This window comes from Scleropages formosus, chromosome 13 (assembly GCF_900964775.1).
Source record: "Scleropages formosus chromosome 13, fSclFor1.1, whole genome shotgun sequence".
Lineage (NCBI taxonomy): Eukaryota > Metazoa > Chordata > Actinopteri > Osteoglossiformes > Osteoglossidae > Scleropages > Scleropages formosus.
In genome coordinates this window covers 12,152,702-12,174,734 of record NC_041818.1, presented here as the reverse complement: position 1 = coordinate 12,174,734, position 22,033 = coordinate 12,152,702, and the positions used below count along the sequence as shown (strand labels likewise).

At 45.1% G+C, this 22,033-nt stretch overlaps 1 protein-coding gene across 1 annotated transcript; it reads left to right on the top strand.

Moving 5' to 3' along the window:
* The first annotated feature begins 7,395 nt into the window (after nt 1–7,395).
* On the top strand, nt 7,396–21,538 carry bicc2 (bicaudal C homolog 2). Its single transcript, XM_029257614.1, has 19 exons — nt 7,396–7,487; nt 8,967–9,013; nt 9,175–9,244; nt 9,418–9,497; nt 9,932–10,093; nt 10,217–10,270; nt 10,474–10,668; nt 10,872–11,120; nt 11,940–12,071; nt 12,653–12,839; nt 13,553–13,689; nt 14,701–14,867; nt 15,145–15,241; nt 16,428–16,467; nt 17,275–17,432; nt 18,451–18,620; nt 19,261–19,378; nt 19,988–20,087; nt 21,230–21,538. Exons 1-19 carry the CDS (start codon nt 7,406–7,408, stop codon nt 21,358–21,360), a joined length of 2,376 nt encoding a protein of 791 aa, XP_029113447.1. The 5' UTR covers nt 7,396–7,405; the 3' UTR covers nt 21,361–21,538.
* The last annotated feature ends 495 nt before the right edge of the window (nt 21,539–22,033 follow it).

Sequence of the window (22,033 nt, the reverse complement as noted above, 5' to 3'; positions counted from 1 at the left end):
GGTAAAGGGCTGTTGGTTTGTTTCCCCTCAGGGATGTTGCTGCATAGACCCCCAGACACTTGCTGTGGAGGATATTGGTTATATTATTGCTGCGTTTTTAAACAGCACAGTGGAGAAAACCTGTTTCTGCAAGACCACAGCTGCAATTACATGTAAATAGATTCGACTGCAGCACAAAGGTGCTGACGCAAGGAAAGCAATTAATTTGCAAAGTACTGTGGTGTCGCTCAAATTTCACCTCCTTGCTGAGGCAGTGAAGGTGATTTGGTGTGAATGGTCTCTCTCTAGGATGTCCTTGTGGAGGTGTTGTGTTGTCATACAGTTCTCCACTGCTCTCAGATTTCCCCAGCATAAATATCTGCTCTCTTTTGTCTTCAAACAAGAACCCATTATCATTGTCCAAAAATACACTTCACTGATGTTTTATGGTAATTTGTAAAGATTTTCTGATGCGGTCTCATCCCCAGTTTTTCAGCTCTTTATTAATTGAGGCAAACATACTCTTCATTCCCATCCAGCCCACTGAGATGCTCTCTGGGATAACTCCTAAGACTTGGTGCTGTTGTATTGATTTAACTGCTTGTGATATTGCTTTTTTTATGACTGATGACTGATGATTGATGAAAAACAACAACATTCATTGTTCCGTTGACACGTTAGTCCAAGGATATGGTCAGATGCAGAGATTAAAAAATAATAAATGATGGGGAAACAAGAGACAGCAAATAATGGCACTGAGCAGCTATATTTTCCAAATTTTACATATCTTTGAATTTAGTAATAGCCCAAATGGCAATAGTTCCTGTAACAGACTCCTTCAGTGTCAACACGACAAAGGATGACAAAAAAAACGGAGCTAATTGGACTTCCAGGGACTGCCTCTTGAGTAGACAAATCTTTGAGAGGCGATAGTGAGCAATAGCGCCTAATTGGTGCTAAGCAAGTCTAAATTGTTTTTGTACCATCCAAATAATCATTAGAAGTGTTCGAAATGGATTTTTTGCTGCAATTAACTGTCTTGAGCTGGGAGGAGATGTTAATATGGATCTGTCTGGTTACATGTAGAACTGAGGTCTAACATGTAAAATACATAACCCACAACCTTCCAGGCTTCATGTCTTCCACATAAACAAAACTCACCCAGCACTGGAATGCAAATACTGCAGCCGTCTTAAATGTGTTCTCCTGACATCCTTATCTCTTTGTGAAATGTACAGATGGGTTATCTTCCTTTGGTAAGACAAAGTTTTAGTCCAAAACCTTCCGGTAATTGCTAGAAATCCATTATTTCCTTCAGTCTAACACAGGTAATGAGAGTTACAAAAGCAACACCAAAACAGACAATTTCTGCTTCAACAAACCTCCCTCACCTCTTGACACCAAGAATTACACTAATGCATATTTTAGTACAGTTCAATTTTGTCTAAATAACAGGCCTGGCTGACAGCAAAGTGCAATTTGACAAATTCATCTGTCCTCTTTTGTCATGTGCCTTTAAAGACATATGCCTTGCAACCCAAAACCCTTAAATAATCTTTTTTCAAGGATGTTGAAAATAAAAACATTACTAAGTGCAAAATCTCATCTCTCCTTCTCTGTTGTTTTCTAATGGTGGTTCTTTGAAAACTGCAATAACATTTTGGGGATAATGGTCTAAAATATCTACTTATGCAACACTTAATTTGGTGTACTTCAGTTTGACTTTTATTTGATTTATTTTCTCTTTTATTTTCTTTTGAACAAATTTAATATTGTAGCAACAAAAAGAGCTATTCATTATCAACTTGATTAGGTGACTAACCATTTTGTGTAATTCAAAAGGTCCAGCATAAAAACACACTCTGTTTTATTATTTAAATGTGAAATTTTTTACTTTTACTCTAAATTGAGTTTATAAACAGCGTTATGTTCTCCTCCACCAGTATTCAGTGAATGAATGGATTACTGAAATCTATCTTTTTGTGTGTATACAGAGTGCATATATGCTGCATGTATATATCTCCATAATCACTTAGGATGACATCATTTCTTGTCACTGAGAGTAAGTCTCAGCAACGTGACTGTTCTTGTTCCTGCAGTCTCTTCTATTTCTGCATTACATTACTTTTGAAGCTCAGGCAAAGCTCAGCGTTCAAAATCAGTGACACTCTTTCTTGATTTGCTTTGACAGTAATGTCTGAGATTGAAGTGACTGATTATTCAGACACAATATGGGTTGCAGGTGTGCCCGAGCTTCAATATTCATGACAACAGCATTAGTGGAGTGGAGAAAACTGATTGTCTTCTCCAGAGTTCAGTGACAGAGATGGACTGGCTGACTAAGTGGCTGGACATTTGTTTGATGGCATCTTTCATTCTGCACTGACTGGTTTTTGCAGTCTTTAGACCATTATCTCAAACTTCCTCAGTGTCATTGTTAGCAGTGGATATTCATATTCATATGATAAGATTTTTTTAGTTCATACTGTGTAATATTTTGTTCCAATGTAGTGTTGATTGAAATTCTTCTTGTTGTTTCTTGACTGGGGGTGCGGTGGCGCAGCGGGTTTGGGTAGGTCCTGCTCTCAGGTGGGTCTGAGGTTTGAGTCCCCCTCGGAATGCCTTGTGATGGACTGGCGTCCTGTCCTGGGTGTGTTCCCTCCCCCTCCAGCCTCATGCCCTGTGTTGCACCGGGGTTAGGCTCCAACTCTCCGCGACCCCGCTTGGGACAAGCGGTTTCAGACAGTGTGTGTGTGTGTGTGTGTGTGTGGTCCAATTGTACTGTTCCAAGGAGGCACTTGTGGTCATTTCTGCTGCCCACCATCAGGCTCTGTAATTGTCAGAGCCATGAGTACTATGTTTTATTCATTTACACATGGTTTATTTTTCCACTCTTTTATGTCATATCTATCTATCTATCTATCTATCTATCTAGTAATGGTCAAAAATATTGGCACCCATGCAAATTTTTTAAATAACGTAACATTCCTTCCAGAAAACCGTTGGCATTATAGAAAACCTTTTGGTATCCACACATGCATTTCTTTGCCATGCAGTGGAAGTAAACAGAAACGCAGAATAAACCTTAGTTTATGACACAAAAAAATCCTGAAATGACCTAGACAATATTATTTGCAAGTTATTTATAAGTATTTAGAAATAACTACATTTCAAGTAGTACATTCTGTTTTGCTTTGGAATTGAACTTGCTTCGGTGAGTTGCAGGTGCCTGCAATATAAAAATCACTCATTCAAAAAGTTTGAATAGAGGAAAGAACTCATTTGCCTGTTGTGTGTACCACAGTGAGCATGGAGAAAATGAAGAAAGAAAAACCTCAAGAATTATCTGAGGTGGCTGAGATTGTACCAACCTTATAACCATGCATAGACAGTCTCAAGGCTACATGTCCGCCTTCAGAGACCTTAATGTTCCTATTAATGTTATCAAGAAGTCTAAGGACTATGGCGCTGTGGTCCACCTCCTTGCTCATGATTACAAGAGAAGACTTGATCGAAGAGGAAGTTATCAATCCGCAGGACATTCTCAAAGAATGACAGATTCAAGCTGACCGACAGACTTCAACAGTTTCAACTCGTGAGCGTTTGCATGGCAAAATGGAATCAGCTGAATACCGAGGCATTTTAGAGGGCAATGTCATACCCAGTGTCAGAAAGCTGGGTCTCCTTCAAAGGTCATAGGTCTTTCAGCACAACTATGACTTGCTCCTTGATGGCTATAGGAAGCGCTTCACTGCAGTTATCAATCCATCCATTTTCATTAACTGCTTTTCCTGATCAGCGCCGTGGGGATCCGGAGCCTTCTACCGGAATCACTGGGTGCAAGGCTGAGGGGGGTACTTCCTGAAGGATTCCATTACATCACAGGGTAGACTGCAGTTACTTGTTGTCTATATGTGCAGTACTTCTAATCGCTGCTTATGTTTCCTTTTTTCCACCAATTTTTAGTTGAACCTTTTGCGGGCTTGCATTATCCAAGATTTGCAATGCATAATATATATATTTGCTGCTGCCATTTATTCTGTGTTTCATTCAGCTTATTCTGTATTTTATGGTGCTATACATTTTGCATTTGTGTGTTGCATCACATTCTGGGATTATGAATTGAATTTCATAATACTTGTATAATGCCAGTAAAGGTGAATTAAACTCAAAAATCAAAAGCACACACACACACCGTCTGAACCTGCTTGTCCCATACAGGGTCGCAGGGAGTTGGAGCCTAACCTGGCAACACAGGGTGAAAGGCTGGAGGGGGAGGGGACACACCCAGGATGGGACGCCAGTCTGTCACAAGGCACCCCAAGCGGGACTCGTATGCCAGACACACCAGAGAGCGGGACCTGGGCAAACCCACTGTGCCACCGCACCCCCCCCCCGCTGAAAGGGTCCTATGAAGAAAATAACTCTGCTGAGCTGATGTAAGAGTGTTGACCCAGACCTGTTGCTCCCCGGCTGGAAAAGGTGAGCCAGTGACGGTGGAGCCTGCTACTGGTTCGACAGGTTTGAGGCTTAATCACAAGCAGATCTATTTGTGGTGGCCACATGGTACTACACCAGTGTAAACAGCAGAGTGGATGCCAGGTGAGCAACTAGCAGAATCTTTCTTGACAAGCAAAGTCCATTTTGAGTCAAGCTTCCACTTTCTTTAGAGTCCATTTCACTGCATGCACTGCATGCATTTCATTGCAAGCAAATCTTCTATTAGTTGAGAACCTTCATTTAGTTTTCCTTCCCACCCCTGTGCCTTTTTCCTGTTTTGCTCGTGATTAAAGACCCGCCACTGCAGGCATTGAGGAGGTTTAATTATCTGCTCTTCTTTGTTAGTGTAATGGATCACCCAGCAGGTCCGCACCGGTGAAGGTCCCCAGCTCTCTGCGACATGCCATGTTTGCAATGCACGGACTATCCCGAGTGGCGAATTTGTGGTGGTACACATACCAAGCGCTCGCCCGTTCCTCTGCTCCGCAGTCTCTAGGCAATGGGGCAGTAAAAACACTTTGCGAGACATTTTGTTCTCCAAGTTTAAATAATGAGAATGCCATATTTACCGGAATCCAAGCCGCACTTAAAAAAGCGAAAGGTCACGCCAGGGTGACGCTGAGTAGAACAATGTAGGTTGGGGATGGCCTTCAACTCAAGTGCACCTTGTATTGTGTGATTGATGTTTTTCTGCCCTATTGACCGGCAGCGACCAATCAGTTTCTTCAGTACGGACTTCGCATTCAAATTAGTGCCACTCCGTGTTTTAAATACAGCGCAAGTTTCAACGAGCACATTTATTTGGGGAATACTCGGAGAAATTTTATTTAGTCGCTTTGAAGATGATCTCATCTGTTGTGGCTCATGTAGACGATCGTTTATTTGTTAATTTTTCACGTTTAGTCCATATATGTAACAATGAGGTGTTTTTCACTTAAATCAAGTGACTTGCTGTCGTGGATGCCAGTTGGAACCTTAGTAAGGAGTCACGTGTGTCTATTTTCATGCATTTTGTCATGCATTTCTTTCAGAACCAGACTCTATCAACTCACTGTTGTACAAAGGAGTTTGTTGGCATGCCTGAGTGCTGAGTTTCTGCCCAGTGTAAACATAAATCAAATGGCCCTTTTCCATTTTGACTGTCTGATTCTCTTGAAATGTTTTGTCGTTTCGCTGCCCAACACGTCCAATTTAGCAAGCCTGATGGAAATCTTGTGCAAATAGAGCATTCTTGCTTGGGGAACAATACAGGTGCATTTGTTGATGGTGTCACTGGGGAGCAGGTGAAATAACTGTTACCGCACTTGGCTTGTGACCAAAGGGTTGCAAGTTTAAATCCCAGTAATAGATTTTGGGAAATGTACTTCACCTATGGGGTATTTAGTGGGAAAAATAGGTACATATTTTAAAAAAAGGTTGCTAACAATGCATGGTAAAAGCACAAAAGTGCTTGTTTAGCAAATCGACCATGTAATTTGTTCAAGTACCCTGGTATATTATAGAAGGTGTGGTTGACAGGACGGGGAGTCAGCTTATGGCTGTAAGGTATCGCCTGTTTTAGCACCTCAGACCTGAACGGAATACAAGCAGGGAACCTGCCGTTCCCCGCTTTTAGTCTCCTTTCTCACGTGGCTGTGGATGCAGCCTGAGCCTCTGCCACGACAGAAGCGGAAAGAGAAGGACTGAGCAGCTCAGCTCCGTGTCCTGAGCTTGCTCTCTTTCAGCTCCCACCCAGCCTGCGTGGGGCTTGGCGCTTCCCGTCCTCCTCCGCTAAGTTTACGACTTTCTCACCGCCCGCTTGTTCGTGCGCAAGTGAGGGCTGCTAGGCAACGCGTGCAAACACACCGCTGCCGCCGGTTGTTAGCGGAGTGGCCCTTTCATCTGCACATTGTTCAGGGAGGTCGCCCCTCAAAAGCCCCCCCAACCCTGGAATCTCAAGCTTGCTTTTCACTGGGGAGTGGGGGGCTGTTTAATACCGACACTCTCTCCGGTCCAGCCCTTTCACATAGGAGCTGTGCGGCTTTTCATCTAGAACCCTTGGAATGGCACGATGTGCAGATTTTCGGACTTCATTCACACAAACACGGTCCAATTCAGGCCTGTCCCACCGCCATGTGCCGTGTGCGGTCATATTGTTCTCGCAGGGCTGAATCTCAGCTGGCCGGCTCGGCCCGACAGTCCCAGCATCCTTGGCTTCGTTTAGCTGCTTCCCTCTCGATCTCCACTGGCCGCGACTGTGTTTTCTAAGCCAAGTTTTACAGGTACGCTTTGCCAGAAAGTCTCCAGTTAACCCCATCAGCGACGGTGAGTGAGCAGCTGGGCTGTGTGCCTCACCTGTGGGGAGGGTGTGCGGTAAGCGTAGTTCCCCAAGGGACACTGCATCATACAAATGTGTCTGCTGGTGTAGCATTCATTTGCGAGCATGTGTTTTAAGTGTAATCCAGTTTTAAATGGTCTGTTTTTAATTGCTGGGCTTCGGTGGCACTCGTCATGTCGCCAGTGCTGTACCCAGAACCCATGTGACCAGCTGGCTGCGCTTAGTGCGAGAACACAACTTGTTCGCTCCCGTGCCTTAGCGCCTCCCCCTCAACTGCTCCTCCCCCAGGCTCTCGGGTCCTGCCGTCAATCAGGCTATGCAGAGGCGGGGTCAGGCCAAGGGTGTGTGTGTGTGTGTGTGTGTGTGTGTGTGTGCGCGTGAGTGCGTGTGTATTGGAGGGGGGGGGTCCTCCCGCTCTCCCCTCTCTGTCTCCGTCTCCGTGGTCACAGTGACGGCACTGCTGCCATGGCCAGCTCTGCCGAGGACCGACCGGAGCACAGCCTGCACAAATCGGACTCCCCGGCCCACTCAGAACCACATGCAGAGCCTGGCCGGGATTCGTCACGGCAGGAGGATGAGGTAGGGGAAGAGAAGGAGGACAGCACCAAGATGAACCCAGAACCGCGTGACCCCGACTGGGTGGAGGAGAGGTTCCGGATCGACAGGAAGAAGCTCGAGATGATGCTCCACAGTGAGTTAGCCTTGTGAGGTGCAGTGTGAAGAGGTGTCCCACGTTCGCCGGATCATATGTCTGGCCTCACGCTGATGCAGATCAGTCCTGCTCTACTGGACTCTTCGGTGAACTCCTGTAGAACTCCTCAACTTTTCCACACATGTGCTGTGTGTCTGGACAAGTTTGGCTTCTCTCATGTGGGCTGATAACAAACACACCACAAGGATCGGCTCACTGAGAACGTAGCCTTTGCTCTAGTAGCTTTTGCTTGCCGGCATTTTATATTTATATTCATATTCATATTTAATTTAATTTTTCAGGAGAAGTAGTGGCAGAAAAATGTGTCCCGTGCTAGGTCTCGTACAGGGTGCCTGTGGCTCTGGGGCCCTGTGTACAGCTTTCCGTAAGGGCGCCCCCTGCAGGGGTATGCGTGCAGGGAGCAGGTGGGGCGGGTGCCCGAGGTGGCAAGAAGAGCGGCGAGTCGGAGGACCATTTGCGTCAGACGGGTTTTTGTCTGGCTGCCTGTGTTATGTGGGATTCCATGCTGCTTAGCCATTCCTCAGCCATGGCTGGCGTAACCTATAGCGATGGGGGCGGAGGTCACGGCAGGCGCACGTTGAGGGGGGGCGGGGGGAGCACCGCTTTAAAACTCCTTGCCATTTAAAGCTCTGCTTTGGAATCCTGTGACATAAAACATTTGTGTTGTGTGAACACCTGTGTCTTACCAGTAACTCGTGCACAAAGGCGAAATGAAACAGAGCCAAATGCTGCACTGAAGATGAAATATTCCTAGTTGCTATTTTTACAGTTCAATATATTTATTTAAGCATTTATTGCCAAGTCCCATGTGTACCCTGACTGTGAAATACAGCTCTTGTGAGAACTCTTATGTTATGAACAGATAACCATGACTGGATAACGAATGCCCGACAAAGTCTCAGCCTGTGTTGTATCTGACATTCAGCGACCAAAGAATTTATAGATGCTAATCATAGTGTGATACAATTAGAATTCATAAAGTGAGACTATTCAGGCCGCTTGGAGAGAACCGAGCAAAAAAAGGTTTCGGTCCTTTGTTATTGACAGGGTTGCAACAATACATCTTGTGACGCACCTTTTTCTGCATACTGCTTCAGACGTTTGTAAATCAAAGGATATTTACAGTCGTTTAAAAACAGATTTGTTTATATTGAATTTAAATTAATATATATTAATTTAAATGTGAATGTGAATTTCAAGCGAAGGGTAAAATTAGGAAAACGCGTTGAGTTCTCCCTTAGGATCGTTTTGGCATTGACGTGAGCTGATCACTAACTTTCGGATGCAGGTGGTTTTTAAGCGGGAGGTGAAAGCTGGTACCCCTCCACATCGCTGTCAGTGATGTGTGCACTTGTGTGATGTGTGAGGAGGATGCAGCCTTCACCCGGATGTCCACATGGCTGTATGACAGGTGCTTATTCGCCACCTCACGGTCCTTCTTCTGGTTTCATTCCACAGCCCCTCCTGATGAAGATGGAATGACAGGGGAGGAATTCTTTGAGAAAGTAAGGAGAAATGAGCCTAGCCTGGTCGTGGTTTTATGGTGCTTTGTGTTGGAGGTGATGACCTGTTACTTTAAGATGATTAGGGGCACCTAGTGGGACGTGTGAAAGTTACAGTGTCACTGCTGTTATGGTGTTCTCTCACCTGGAGTTTCTTCCCGCAGGTGATGATAGAAACCGACACCCAGATTAAATGGCCGTCCAAGCTGAAGATTGGTGCCAAGTCAAAGAAAGGTAAGAAAGCAGCGAGCACTCGTCCTGTTGGCTGCAGTCATTAGCACACAATAGAGACAGAGAGACAAGGGGGACAAGAGGGACAGAGGGCCATCAGAGGGATGAAGCTGTGCACGACCTTGTTTTATAGCCTCGCAATTGAGCAGTGACCACATTCATCTTGTCTCTCTCAGACCCACATGTGAAAGTAGAAGGAAAGAGACACAATGTTATGAAGGCCAAGAAGAAGATCTTGGATCTCCTGGAGACAAAGGTGAAGTTTTCACTTGCCACTCATAGGAGAAGCTGCTGTCGTGCACCTTCCGTCGAAAACGCTTTTGTCTTTTGTCTTTACTAGTCGATACCGTTCATTTCTTTACGTACAGATATCTGCAGTGTATGTTAAGCCATATCTTTGATGCCTTTACCCAAATACCACAAATACAGAAATATTCAAAGTATACCAGACGGCAGCCTAAAATACATGCTATATCTTAGCGCATAAAAGTATATAATTATAACATTAAAGTATGTACATAATAATATAAAAAATCTTTAAACTAAAATACATTAAAGAGAAAATTATTTGTAGTCTCAACATTTCTTAATATATTTTCTTGGTTATAGATTGTATTCATTTTGTAACAAACACCCTTATTAAGCCCATATTCTCAGACTGAATTGTGACTGTGTCCTATGACTCTGCAGGTGAACAAGGTGACCCTGAAGATTGATGTGACCCACACAGAGCATTCCCATGTAATTGGGAAAGGAGGCGGCAACATTAAAAAGGTTATGGAGGTGACTGCATGCCACATTCACTTTCCTGACTCCAACCGCCATAATGCCACTGGGGAGAAGAGTAACCAAGTAAGTCACTTTGGACAAAGGCGTCGGGTCATATAAAAATAATAATTGTATTTTCAAATGTAGCTACGGTACACACTGTGTTTTTGCTCATCCACTTCACCTGCTTCCTACCTCTCCTTTCAGGTGTCCATTGCTGGTCCAGTGGAGGGTGTGGAGTTTGCCAGAAGACGAATACGGGTTTGTTCATATTATTATTCTTGTTATCGTTATTATTATTGTTGTTATTATACAACAAGAGTCATCGTATTGCCGAACAGCTGGTGAGAATGAGCAGACCTGAAAGACATTATTTTAAACCTTAACTGCATCATGGTAGTGGGGTTTCACACAAGTGGATTATTATGTTACGCTGTTAACGTTGTTGCACTCTCTTTATGTAGGACCTTCAACCACTGGTTCTGACCTTTGACCTGCCAATGGCACTTGCTCCTCAGTCTATGCCAGAGGTCACCTCCCCAGTGGTCCAGCACGTGGCTCAAGCCTTTGGTGTGAGTGTCACCTTCCAACAGCAACCCAAGTTCTACAGCAGCAGCTGCATGGTGCGGGGCCTGCAGGGAAACTGTGCCTCTGTAAAGGTACGAACACGTAGGCATGACCTCCCCCACACACAAATTGTACTCACATCTACCCTCGCAGTTTCGCACACATTCTATTGGCAACTATCTATAGTAGTCCTTTGCAGAAAGATAGACTCCTCTAAGATGCCCTATGTGATATGCGGTCTTGGATATCTCTCCAATGGTAACTTGTTGGACCTTTGGCCTTTGACCCCTGGCAGAAGGCCACCTGTGTGCTGATGGAGCTTCTCCTGGGTGCAGAGAACCACGCGACGGTGAGCGCTCAGCTGGACATTGGATCACACCAACACCTGCTACTCCTGGGCCATAGTGGTGCCAGCTTCCTTAGTGTTATGCACCTCACCCAGACCCAAATAATCCTGCCAGACCTGAGCGCTCCTCAGAGCACCCCCTCGCTGCTTATCCAGGGGGCCCCTGATGGTGTATGTCTGGCCAGGCAGCAGCTTCTGGTGAGTAGAAGCAGTATTGACAGATGTCCACCCAAAAGCAAAAGGGTTCCTCAACTTTTCAGGATCCACTTCGGGTTTCTTTTTTCCAGGGGGGTAGTGAGGGCAGCCACAGCGCAGCGGCAGTAAGGGGCCCTGTAATAGTGGGGCAACAATGGGTGCTGTATTCTTGGCTAGGTGTGATCTTAGAGCGAAATAGATAAATGGATTAAAGGAGGATTACTGGATGTTTTTTTCATCTTTTGTTTGGGAATCGTTCAGTTGTCTTCTGACTTCAGTTTTCTTAATGTGTATACCTGTTTCATTTAGCTGACATTTCATCAAAGCAACTTACAATTTTAAGCCAAAGGTGTGATTGAAATCTGCGAGCTTTGGGTCCACAGGCAGCAGCACTAACCACTTCACTACCAGGTGTCCCCCTGTGACTCTTAATATTATTTTAAAGTCTGGCAAATGGCTCACTTACTCACTCTCAGCGATGGTCATTACCCGCTTGCGGTGCTCTAGAGCCCATCCCTGGAACACGAGGTGAAAGGCGAAGTTGAGTGCATCCTACTTACAGGATACACTTCTATCACAGCTGGCAAAAAACTGATGCTGATATTTTTTGAAATTCTTGCATTTTTGCACACAGAGCTTTGATGTCTGAATGGCTAATTAATAACATGGTTGGCCTGTTGAAGTTTTTGCTGGAAATGTATGCTGGGCAGGATAAATTTGCACCACGTTTCTGATTGTTTTGCCAATTCTGTTTTTGTTAAGGTGGTTCATTGTTTGCACCCCTGGACTGTTTGTTGAAGTGGCTTTGCGCTCCCCATGCAGGAGTGCCTGCCCGTGTGTCTCATGTTTGACATGAGGGAAAATGGCGAAGTGGACTCTCGCAAGCTTGCTCAGATAATGCAAAACTTGGGGGTCTTCATTAGCATCAAGCCCAAGGTCAAGCAGACCGCCAAGGTATGTTTACCTGAATGCTGTGCCCAGACCAGATATGATTCACACTTCCTGTTCTTCTATTCCTCTTTTTTGTGAGCGTGATAGGGAGCTGTGCTTCAGAGCTGCCTTCATGAATATTCATAAAGAGTCAGTCTTTGTGCATGTTCTTTTTTCAGTGAAAAGAGATTAGAGTTACATTACAGGTGTCAATAGCGATTAGAATGAAAAACAAAGAAGTCACTTGTCTTACAGCCGTACTGCATATTAATATTTATAAGTTCCGCTTTTTTTTTACACGAAACCTCTAGCCTCTTTAGTCAGTGCCCTTTTTAGTGAGATGACCGACAACGGTGTGAATTCTGCCCTATGTTTATTGATATTGTGTGTAAGTGTGAACGACCCACTTCCTTAAGAACAAACTGATGCTTCTTAGACGTGTGAACTTGTCCCTTTGTCCAGAGTTGATGATCCTGTCAATCCTTGTCAGCTTTCCCCTTCCTCGTAAGGTTTCACTGATGCTCTCTGTAAGTGTGAGAAATTCCTCCTCTGTGGCTGGGTTGACACCGTTCTTCAGTGTGAATTTATAACTGGCTCCTCCCTAGTCAGTGGTGGTGAAGACCCTCGAGAGGAATGTGGGTAACCTCTATGAGGCCCGACGATTCTTGTTAGGACTGGAAGCCAGTGAACTCACCAGCAGCACCATGAAGCCCATCTGTGATGTTTCCTTAACCAGCCTCGGCAACCATTGGCTCAACTTGATGATGCAGCAGCTGCGCCTCTTGGACCCAAGTACGAACTCTCAGTCTCTCATTGACTCTTCCTAAGCATACGGATGAATACCAGAGATCACACAACCTCATTACACCCTCTGTATTCTCTCTTTATTCATACTCTTAGACAAGACGCAGTGTTTTTGTTTAGCCGTGTTTAGTGATATCATCAATCATGGCTTTAACTGTCTCTGTCTCATACCACCAAGCTGTTACTTGCATGTTGTCGCTCATGTTACCTTTCGCCACCACAAGGCTCTGAAGTCTATGCGTCACCAAGGATTGAGTCTTGTCTTTGTTTGTGCACCTTAAAGCTGTCACCCTGCACTACAACGTCCCTTTAGCCTTTTCAATCAAAACACCAAGGAGATCCTATAGCATGCCTCATTATGAAGAAGTTATAGGCTTCTGGCTCTGTTGGGTTATTACCCAACAATTGTTACTTCGTTGTTTAATTGTTTGTCACAGTTATTATTGGCATGATGATAAGTACCCTACCGCTATTCTCATACTTGATCATACTCAAAGTCTGCCTGTTGTTTTTGTAATGAACATCGACCATAATCTCTTCATGTGGAATATGCGGTTGTATCCTAACTGGAACATAGTGAAAGATATGTGCTCATTTTCAAGGCGAGCCAAACTTTGTTGAAGGACCAGTGGGTCATGCTGAAGAAATGTTGAACACAGTTTATTGCGCTGCTCTGAGTTTCTTTTTCCCCTCTTTTCCAGTTGCTGCCACTACACCAGAGGGGGTGGTGGGTGCTCTCCTGCAGGTAAAACCCCGCCCCTCTCCTCCTCCAGGTCTTTCTGGGGTCCACGAAGAGGGAGACATTTTGTTAAAAGGAACGGACCCCAAACCGGCAAAGGTGCAATGTATACTCCGGCTCTCTCGTTTGCGATGAGATCCACAGACCTCTTCAATTAATCCCCTTAAAACTAATTACAATGCTAATTCCAGTACCACTGTGCAAAATTAATAACAGTAATGTTACATTAAGCGCAATAAGCGACATTATGTTTCAGGTTAGGCATCACTGAAAGCTGAACACGGAGATCTCCAGCTCCCTGTGGTTCCAATTTTACAATTCCTATTCCATGCTCGAAAACATTCATTATATTACGCGGTCTACTAATGATGCCTGTATCCACCCATTACTGCTTAGTTATACATTAGAAGTCCTATCTGTGCTGGGCTTTGTAGACTTTATAAACATATTGGCTTACTGGGGGATAAGGCAAATACTCTCTGTATGCCACCTGGCATTAATAACCCACCTCAGTGCAAAATAGGCATTCATGTTTGAACTTTCTTTATAACCAAAGCACCATGCCTGAGAGCTCTTTCAAATGAACATGACAGTGTTTGGCTGTTGTGTGAAAGAATTACTGTAAAAAGGCCCCGACTCTAATGGTTCTATATTCTGACAATTTAATTGTAAGTGTTTGCATCTCATAGGGGTGCGGTGGCGCAGTGGGTTGGACCACAGTCCTGCTCTCCGGTAGGTCTGGGGTTCGGGTCCCGCTTGGGGTGCCTTGCGACGGACTGGCGTCCTGTCCTGGGTGTGTCCCCTCCCCCTCTGGCCTTACGCCCTGTGTTACCGGGTAGGCTCCGGTTCCCCGTGACCCCGTATGGGACAAGCGATTCTGAAAATGTGTGCGTTTGCATCTCTCGCTGTTTGAGACTGAAGGTCTTCGCTCTTTTGACTATGACAGGTTAAACTAAATTGTGACTCCATGATTCCATAACATGTTGTGGTTAAGGTCGGGATTCTGTGAAGGTTTGAGACTAAAATATTTTGGACACTGCAATGTTTTGACTCTATAAGAGTATGACACCGAGGTTTTAAATACGTGGGCGAAACTCATGGTTCCCCTAGACTTCCGAGGAAAAAGGGCAGCTGAGATCTGCAACATCAGGGAATCCTAGGGGTCAGAAATCGGACGTCGGAGAAAAAGCTCCGCCTTCAAGGAGAAACAGCCAATCAGAGGCCACGAAAGACCAACGCCAAGAAGGAAATGCAATGTCCCAGAAGAACTGCAAACAGTACGGGCATCTTTAGAACAGTTGTATTCATTTCTGGAAGAAAATAATATTCTTTTTTTGTGCCGGTAGATCACATAATTCTGTAGCACTTTCAAAGAGTTTGTGTTTAAATAGAAAGTCGGAGAAATTGAAATATGCTGCTAGTGAACATCCATAAATTACATCTGATTGTTTGGAGCTTATATAATATTTGCCATAGGAAACATATTATACATTAGATACCGTGTACTCGTTTACAGTCTGAGTTTGTGAACATTGCTTTCATTGCCTCTTTCAGACTGGTAAATGCTGAGGTGAACAGTGTCAACAAAGAGAGAAGGAACAGTAAAAGAGAAGATATTGTAGAGAAGGTCTCTGATTCTACAAGCAACAAGGTAAGATTCTTGATGGAGTGAAATATGTCAACTTGTGATCCATGTCCTAGTGTCCTGTTACTGCAATCACCTTAACCTCTACTAGAGCAGTACTTCCTTATAACAGTACTTACTTATAACTAAGCACGCTTCGTAGAAAAGCGTCTGCTGAGTGAATAAATATAATGTACATGTAACTAATGGATGGCTAGACAGATAGATATATGGATGGATGGATGGGAGATAAAGCTTCAAATCGCAATGTCCCTGATTCCAGAAGTAGGGAAGCATAGCACTGGTTCAGGAAAATGCTGCTTTCTTTAATGCATGAGCAAAGAATAGGTTTTAAAGCACTGGTTCTAAAGGGTGCTAGGTATCGTTGGAATTAACCCAGCTGCCAGAGAACACAAATGATGCACAACATTCCCACAACATTAATTTAACATTTGCTCCAGAGTGTCAGAGCATCATTTTAGAAATAACTTGCATGATATTTTATGGCCATAGCAGCAATAGTAGGAACAAATGTTTGGGTAATATTACAACCGCCGCCTGCTTTTCACGCTTCTTTCTCTTTGAATGAGTTGGTCTGATTATTTTTTGCTATTTAAACTTGATTAGATTTCTAGCAAAACTGACGGACAGAAATATTAAAGTGAGATTGCATATAAATGCGTGAAGAAACCATACATCAGTATGCCGAGAGTGGTTCCCTGTAGTTTATCTTCAAATAAATGACAACCGCAGACTAAGACAGAGGACCAAATTGAAGTTTTTGTGTGAAAATATATCAGTACATAATAAGTATACGGTGCTTTAGTCAAAATTTGACATAGCTCCAATTAGATTTGAGTCCCGTGCACTACAGGCAATTCCCACAAATGCCAGACTATCACCATGCTTGGAATTAAAAGCCACCAGAGAAATGGGGATGGAGCGTGAGTACTGCGGGATTTGACAAATTGGTTTGCCGCTTTTCTGACCTTTCCGAGATTGAATTTTACATGGGTCTGATTTTTGCGTATTTTTACATTTCCCCCCCAAATCAAAGGTTGCCGGCTAGATGATATATTTATTTTTCCAAATAACAGCAGACACTGTCGGAGCCCTTTGCAGACACGGTGGCTAAAGCATCAACTTCAGAGTCCGGCGGCATTTCTCGAATAACGTCATTTGATCTCTTCTTGTTTGTGTTTATTTGCTTTAGGATTATGACTATGAGAGGAAGAAGCTTCTGGCCACCAGAGGTAAGGATTCTCCTTTGATTTGTGTGTTTTTGTTGTCAGCGGGATTCTGCCGTGCGCAAAGGCCGGATAGCGGAGAGAATATTGACACGTAACGAACAAGGTGTGCATTACAAACATGTCTTTAAAGTCTTCAGATCTGGCTTTGCATCGCAGCAATTTCCAGCAGGATTCAAAGTTTCTCGTCGGAGCGGGATGCTCTGATCTCTATCTCTGTCGTGCGCCTGCCGCTGATGGAGACAAATCCACTTGGATGTGATTCGTTTTGCCCTCCTTCATCCTGAGACCCAGCGTATTTAATTTGGGAGCAGCACTAACATCCTGGATGTGACAGAGGGCCCTGCTCAGTGCCGCTTTCGTGACAAAGCCCAGGATCTCCTGGCCACTTTGCTTATCTATCCGTCACTCACAAAGAAAATACATCCGAAATCCTCGGTAAAATTATTACTAATGCCTTCAGTGTTTCTACAGGATTATGAATTATCATTTCAATACAGTCTGCCTCTTGGTCATTCAGTTCCATCATACAAATGAGAGAAATGAGATAAGCCCATAAATTAGATTCCAGGTTGTGTACAGTTGCTGCTCGTTTGTCAGGGAGGAACAAATGGTCAGCCTCTTTCATTATCACGCTATTATACTACGACTGCACTGCCCCGAGTGCTGGTTTTTTTGCTGTGCGACTCTGCTTGTTTGCTCTCTTCTTTTGTTTTCTCGGCTGCATTTGTCTTTATGGCCGCATGTGTCCAAACGCATTTCTCAATGGGCTTCCGTGTGCGTTCGCATGGTTTCGTGCGCGTGTCTGCTCAGCGATGCAGAAGAAGCCGGTGGAGACGGAGGTGAGGACACCAACAGACACCTGGAGTGGTCTGGGCTTCTCCAAGTCCATGCCTGAAGAGGCCATTAAGGAACTGCGGTCCATCAGCCGCCGAAACCCCAGATCTTACCTGGGCACCTCCAGCACTCAGGTACGCACGTGCACCTCTACGGGTATGGACGATGTTGTACCTGGGCACCGCTGAGCTCCCTCTGTTGTTGCTGTCTTACCTGCGGAACACTAGTGTTGTCCTAGAAACAGCTGACAAAAGGTACTGTGACTATCTTCCCTGGGCAAATCCAGACTGCAGGTAGTGTCAGTCTTATCAGACATGTGAATAATGCAATTTCACAGTTGATGTTTTAAAAAACTGAATGCAGGAGCCCTGTTGATGCCTCTATTAAAGATGCTTAATTTTCTCAGAGCTGACTGGAGAGATACTGATGTAAAAGCACAACTTCTTGTGTTTAGCCTGTGCTCTGTTCTCCGGTCGCCCAGGGGAGCAGCAGGGTTTCTTCCGGGGCAATTATCAACTTGTCCAATCCGTTAAAGCTCTAAATGAGAAAAGGCTTATTGGAAAGTGGTTGTGGAGCCAAATGACTGGAAGCATTTTAGTGGGAATGTATAATTCATAGCAGGATGGTGCTTGGAGAAGATTAAAGGGAATGAAGAGGGTGAAATGTAAAGGCCAGGATTGAAACTCTACATTCGTACAGCGAGCCCAGGTAGCAGCTGCTCACCGTTCGGTCTGAGAAGGGAGACTGGGGGGGGTGTAAACAGGGAAGACCCCAGCCGTGGAGCGTGTCACTGTGAGCCTGTGTGCGCACAGGAGGTGAGTGGGTGTGTGTTTCCATGTCTGTGCAGAAAGCATGGGCAGTATAATGTATGCATGCGGCTTAAATTTTACATTTATGCTTTCGTGTGGATTATTCTGTGTCTAAATGTGTGTATGTGTGGGTATGGGAAATGCGCTGGGGGGGGTGTGTGGGGTGTACAGGGGGCATGCAGTGTGAGTCTCTGAGATGCGAGGTATGTTGAGAGTGTGTGAGGGTGATGAGGCATATGTGGAGCGTGGGGAGTGCGATGCGATGCGCGTGAGGTGCGTGTCTTTGGCATGTGGCGTGTTGAGCATCTCCGTGTCCTTCCTCCTTGTCAATCTCTCGTTGTAGACGTGGACATCCCAGGGCAGCAGGGACCGGCTGTACAGCGGGAGCAACTCCGATAACTGGCGGGAGCGACGAGCATCCTCGCCTCCTTCGTCTCCGGCACCACATTCCTCCTGCTCTTCCTCCTCCAACTACTCCTCGTCTTCCAGAAGCTCAACAGATAGGCCCTGTGAGTCTCTCATCCAAGACATGAGCAGCCACATATAAAATAAGAAATATGTGCGAACACAGGTCTCCGCTCTCTCACACCTGAGCAGGAGCTGTATTAATAAAGAAGCGCACTTGCCAGAACTAATGCTGAGGAAGCTCAATGGCAGCAGGAGACATTCGTTCATTTCTGACATTTCACACAGCCGCCGAGATCTGTTAGAAACACAAGCTGTATCTGTATGCCAGAGGCAAAGTCATCTAGGTGTGGTGGATTTATGATCTTTTAAACAATTTCTGAGCTTAGCAAACGCTTCTGTCCAAAGCAGCATTTGTAACTTTTAATGGGAAAAGAACCCAGTGTAGTGCAGTGTCCAAACCACTGCACCACCTACAGACCCAAACTGTAATATTTTAGGACTCAGTGTTTGTGCTGTGATCAAGATGCCATCGCTGTTGGGTTTTTTTGGGAATACTTAAGAAGCACCTTGCCTGAGTGGCAGATCAACGTGTCAGCTAGCAGAATGCCTACCTCCCACAGGGGTGCGTGGCTCCAGGTGAGCAGCAGTGAGTTCTGTGTGTGTGTGTGTGTGTGTCTTTGTGTGTTTACAGTTACCCTTGCCTGTGCTCTCGCTTCCCTGCAGCGGAGAACTACCTGAGCTGCAGTAACTACTTTGAAGGTGTTTTGTCTGGCAGTAGAGCTCAGAAGACCACCGATGACCTGCCTGAACTCTTCAGCCAGTTGGGCCTGAGCAAGTACATCGACATCTTTCAGCAGCAGGAGGTAACTCCACCGACAGCTCCGACTCATTACCGCAACGACACCTGACATGCATGTGTGCGTGATCATCAAAACATCTGATCATTCTTGCTTGGGTTAAGCCGTTTGGTGTCAAGCATTTCAGTACCTGAAGCCTTCCTTTACAGTCCTATGGAAATTAAATGTATGCTCATATACCTGTGTCATCTAGAATGCTACTAATTTATTATGGTAATAACATCCAGCTACCTGTTTATGGCTGATGTAAAAAGGTACCTACATGTGTAGTCAGTAGGGACTTGTCCAGGGCACACAAATGCAATGCAAGGGTGAGGGATCATGCCTGACTGTCTGCTCTGTCTGGCCAGTCTTGCCCTTAGCTATTGCCATTTAGAATTGTTCTCTAACACTGCGACTGTGCATCAGTGTAACAGGGGCCCCTGCAGGAATGGGGAATAATGGCTGTACTAGAAATAGTAGGTACTCCAGGTGAAGGGGCCCCTAGCTGGCACTGCCTAGGCAGTGATTTGTGGTATCAGGCACTGTGGTGCCTGTGACACCTGGGCACAGTAAAATTCCGCAGGCACTGTGGTGTGGATGGTGAGGGTATCTTTTTCTTTCTGTAAACCCCAGATCGACTTCCAGACCTTCTTGACGCTGTCAGATGCGGATCTGAAGGAAGTGGGTGTGTCTACCTTTGGGGCCAGACGCAAGATGCTCCTCGCCATCTCAGGTGTGAAACTGAGTGGGAACGGTGGCCTTGCCGCCGCCTCCTCCTCCTCCTCCTCCTCTTTCGCTGTGCAAGGCTGTGTTGCCTTTTCAAGCGTCTTTTTTTATTGTGTTCAGTTAATAGTGCATTGGTTAGCGCTTCTCCTTTTGGATCCGCAGATTTCCGATTCAAGTCTCACCTACTGCTGTAGAACCCTTGAGCAAGGTACTTACTCTAAATTGCTCCAATAAAATTACCCACCTATATACAGTAAATGGGTAAATAGTTGTAAGTCGCTCTGGAGAAAAGTGTCAAGTTTCTCATTTTTCTCCTTCCTCTTTTCAGTCATTTCCTAGTGAGGAAAAGGTTGACTGTAAAACACATGGACAATGCTGTTGTGAGTCGACTCCTATGTCCACTTGGTCCATATGCGCTGAAACCCCCCCGGCTGGCATAAGTAGGAGGCCATTTCTTGCCCACTTCTCCGCAGCTTCTTCGCCACTCCTTAATCATTGTGTTTACAGCACGGCAGCTGCTCTCAGGCACCCCTCTATGTTTTGTCATGCTGCAGATTTGCAGCTGATGATTCTTAGATGAGTCTGGATGAACATTTATCGTGTTGTGCTTTCCTTACGCTGCTGGATCTTATTACAATCTGATAAGCATGTTTAACTTCTAACATCAAATGAAATGTGTGTAAATGGAGCGAGTAAGGCTTCTCTTCAAATGCTGCGTCTCATTGCAGGATGGAAAATGCCACAGCAGACCGTGATTGCTCAAATTAAGGAGAAATTACTTTAATTATGGAGCCTGCTCATGCGTGCTCTCTTATCTTGTTTAATTATGTGCGAAAAGAAACTTTTTATAATCTCTTTTCAACTTCCAGTAGGGGGCATTAAAACAAACTGCTCTGTTGCAGTACTGCGCATTTACCCCGGTATATTGGTTTAAAAAGGCTTTTCAAGATTTTAGCAGTCTTTGTGTAAGTCTCACCTGGAGCTGTTGTCTTCCTCTCTCTTTAATCTCTTTCCCCGTACAGCTTCAGTACATCCCCCACCCTCCAGACGCAAGAGGCCGGAATGGAAAAAGCGCTAAAAGGTATTACATTCGTTTTGTGGTCTCCATTAACCAGCCTCTTGGTCTTTCACCTTTCTGTCCATCTTCAGACCTGAACAAGAGCAGGAGGAAGCCCGTGGACCCGCCCACGGTAAAGTCAGGCTACCTGGAAGGCGGGGCCAGCGGCCGTCTCCCTCGGATCATGGACATGGACGCAGCCTCACAGAGCAGCCGATGGTGAGGAGGAAACATCCTCCACCGCAGGCTGTTGGCTGTCAAAGCCTTCATTACCTACAGTCCTCCTGGACATCTGGATTACAAGAATGCAACTCCACTATGCAACTAACAACCCAGGTTTCTTCGGTTGCAGGGAACCTGGGTAACGCCAGCCTCGACTACCCACTATGCACCTGGGTCACACCAGCCTCTCTGCTTTCATTACTACTCAGAACTTGATCAGTGGCCTTCTTTGCCTTCGTTGGGGGATACCTTTCAATCACGGGTTCCGAGATAGATAAATAGAGAATCTGTTCTCTGTAGATAGTATTAATGTTATTTTTTCCGAAGATGATTTATCTCCTAAATCTGTGACCCTTCTCGTTGGCAGAGGGAAGGCGTTGTACCGCTCTTCCAGAAAGCTTGTCTCTCAGTGCATTTCCGTGATGGAAACGATAGAGGTGCTGACCACAAGGGAGACCTTCCACACCTCTTCCACATGCTGTGCACACAAACCTTGTACACATCATTTCATACCTCTTCACATTCTTAACTTGCAGACCTCATATACACAGTCCACATTCCTCCTATGCACGCCATACCCACACCTGCTGCGCACCTTTTACACACTGTCCCCAGCGCTACGAACACACAGTAGCATTCAACTTCTCTCCACCTTAATCACATCTAACACATCT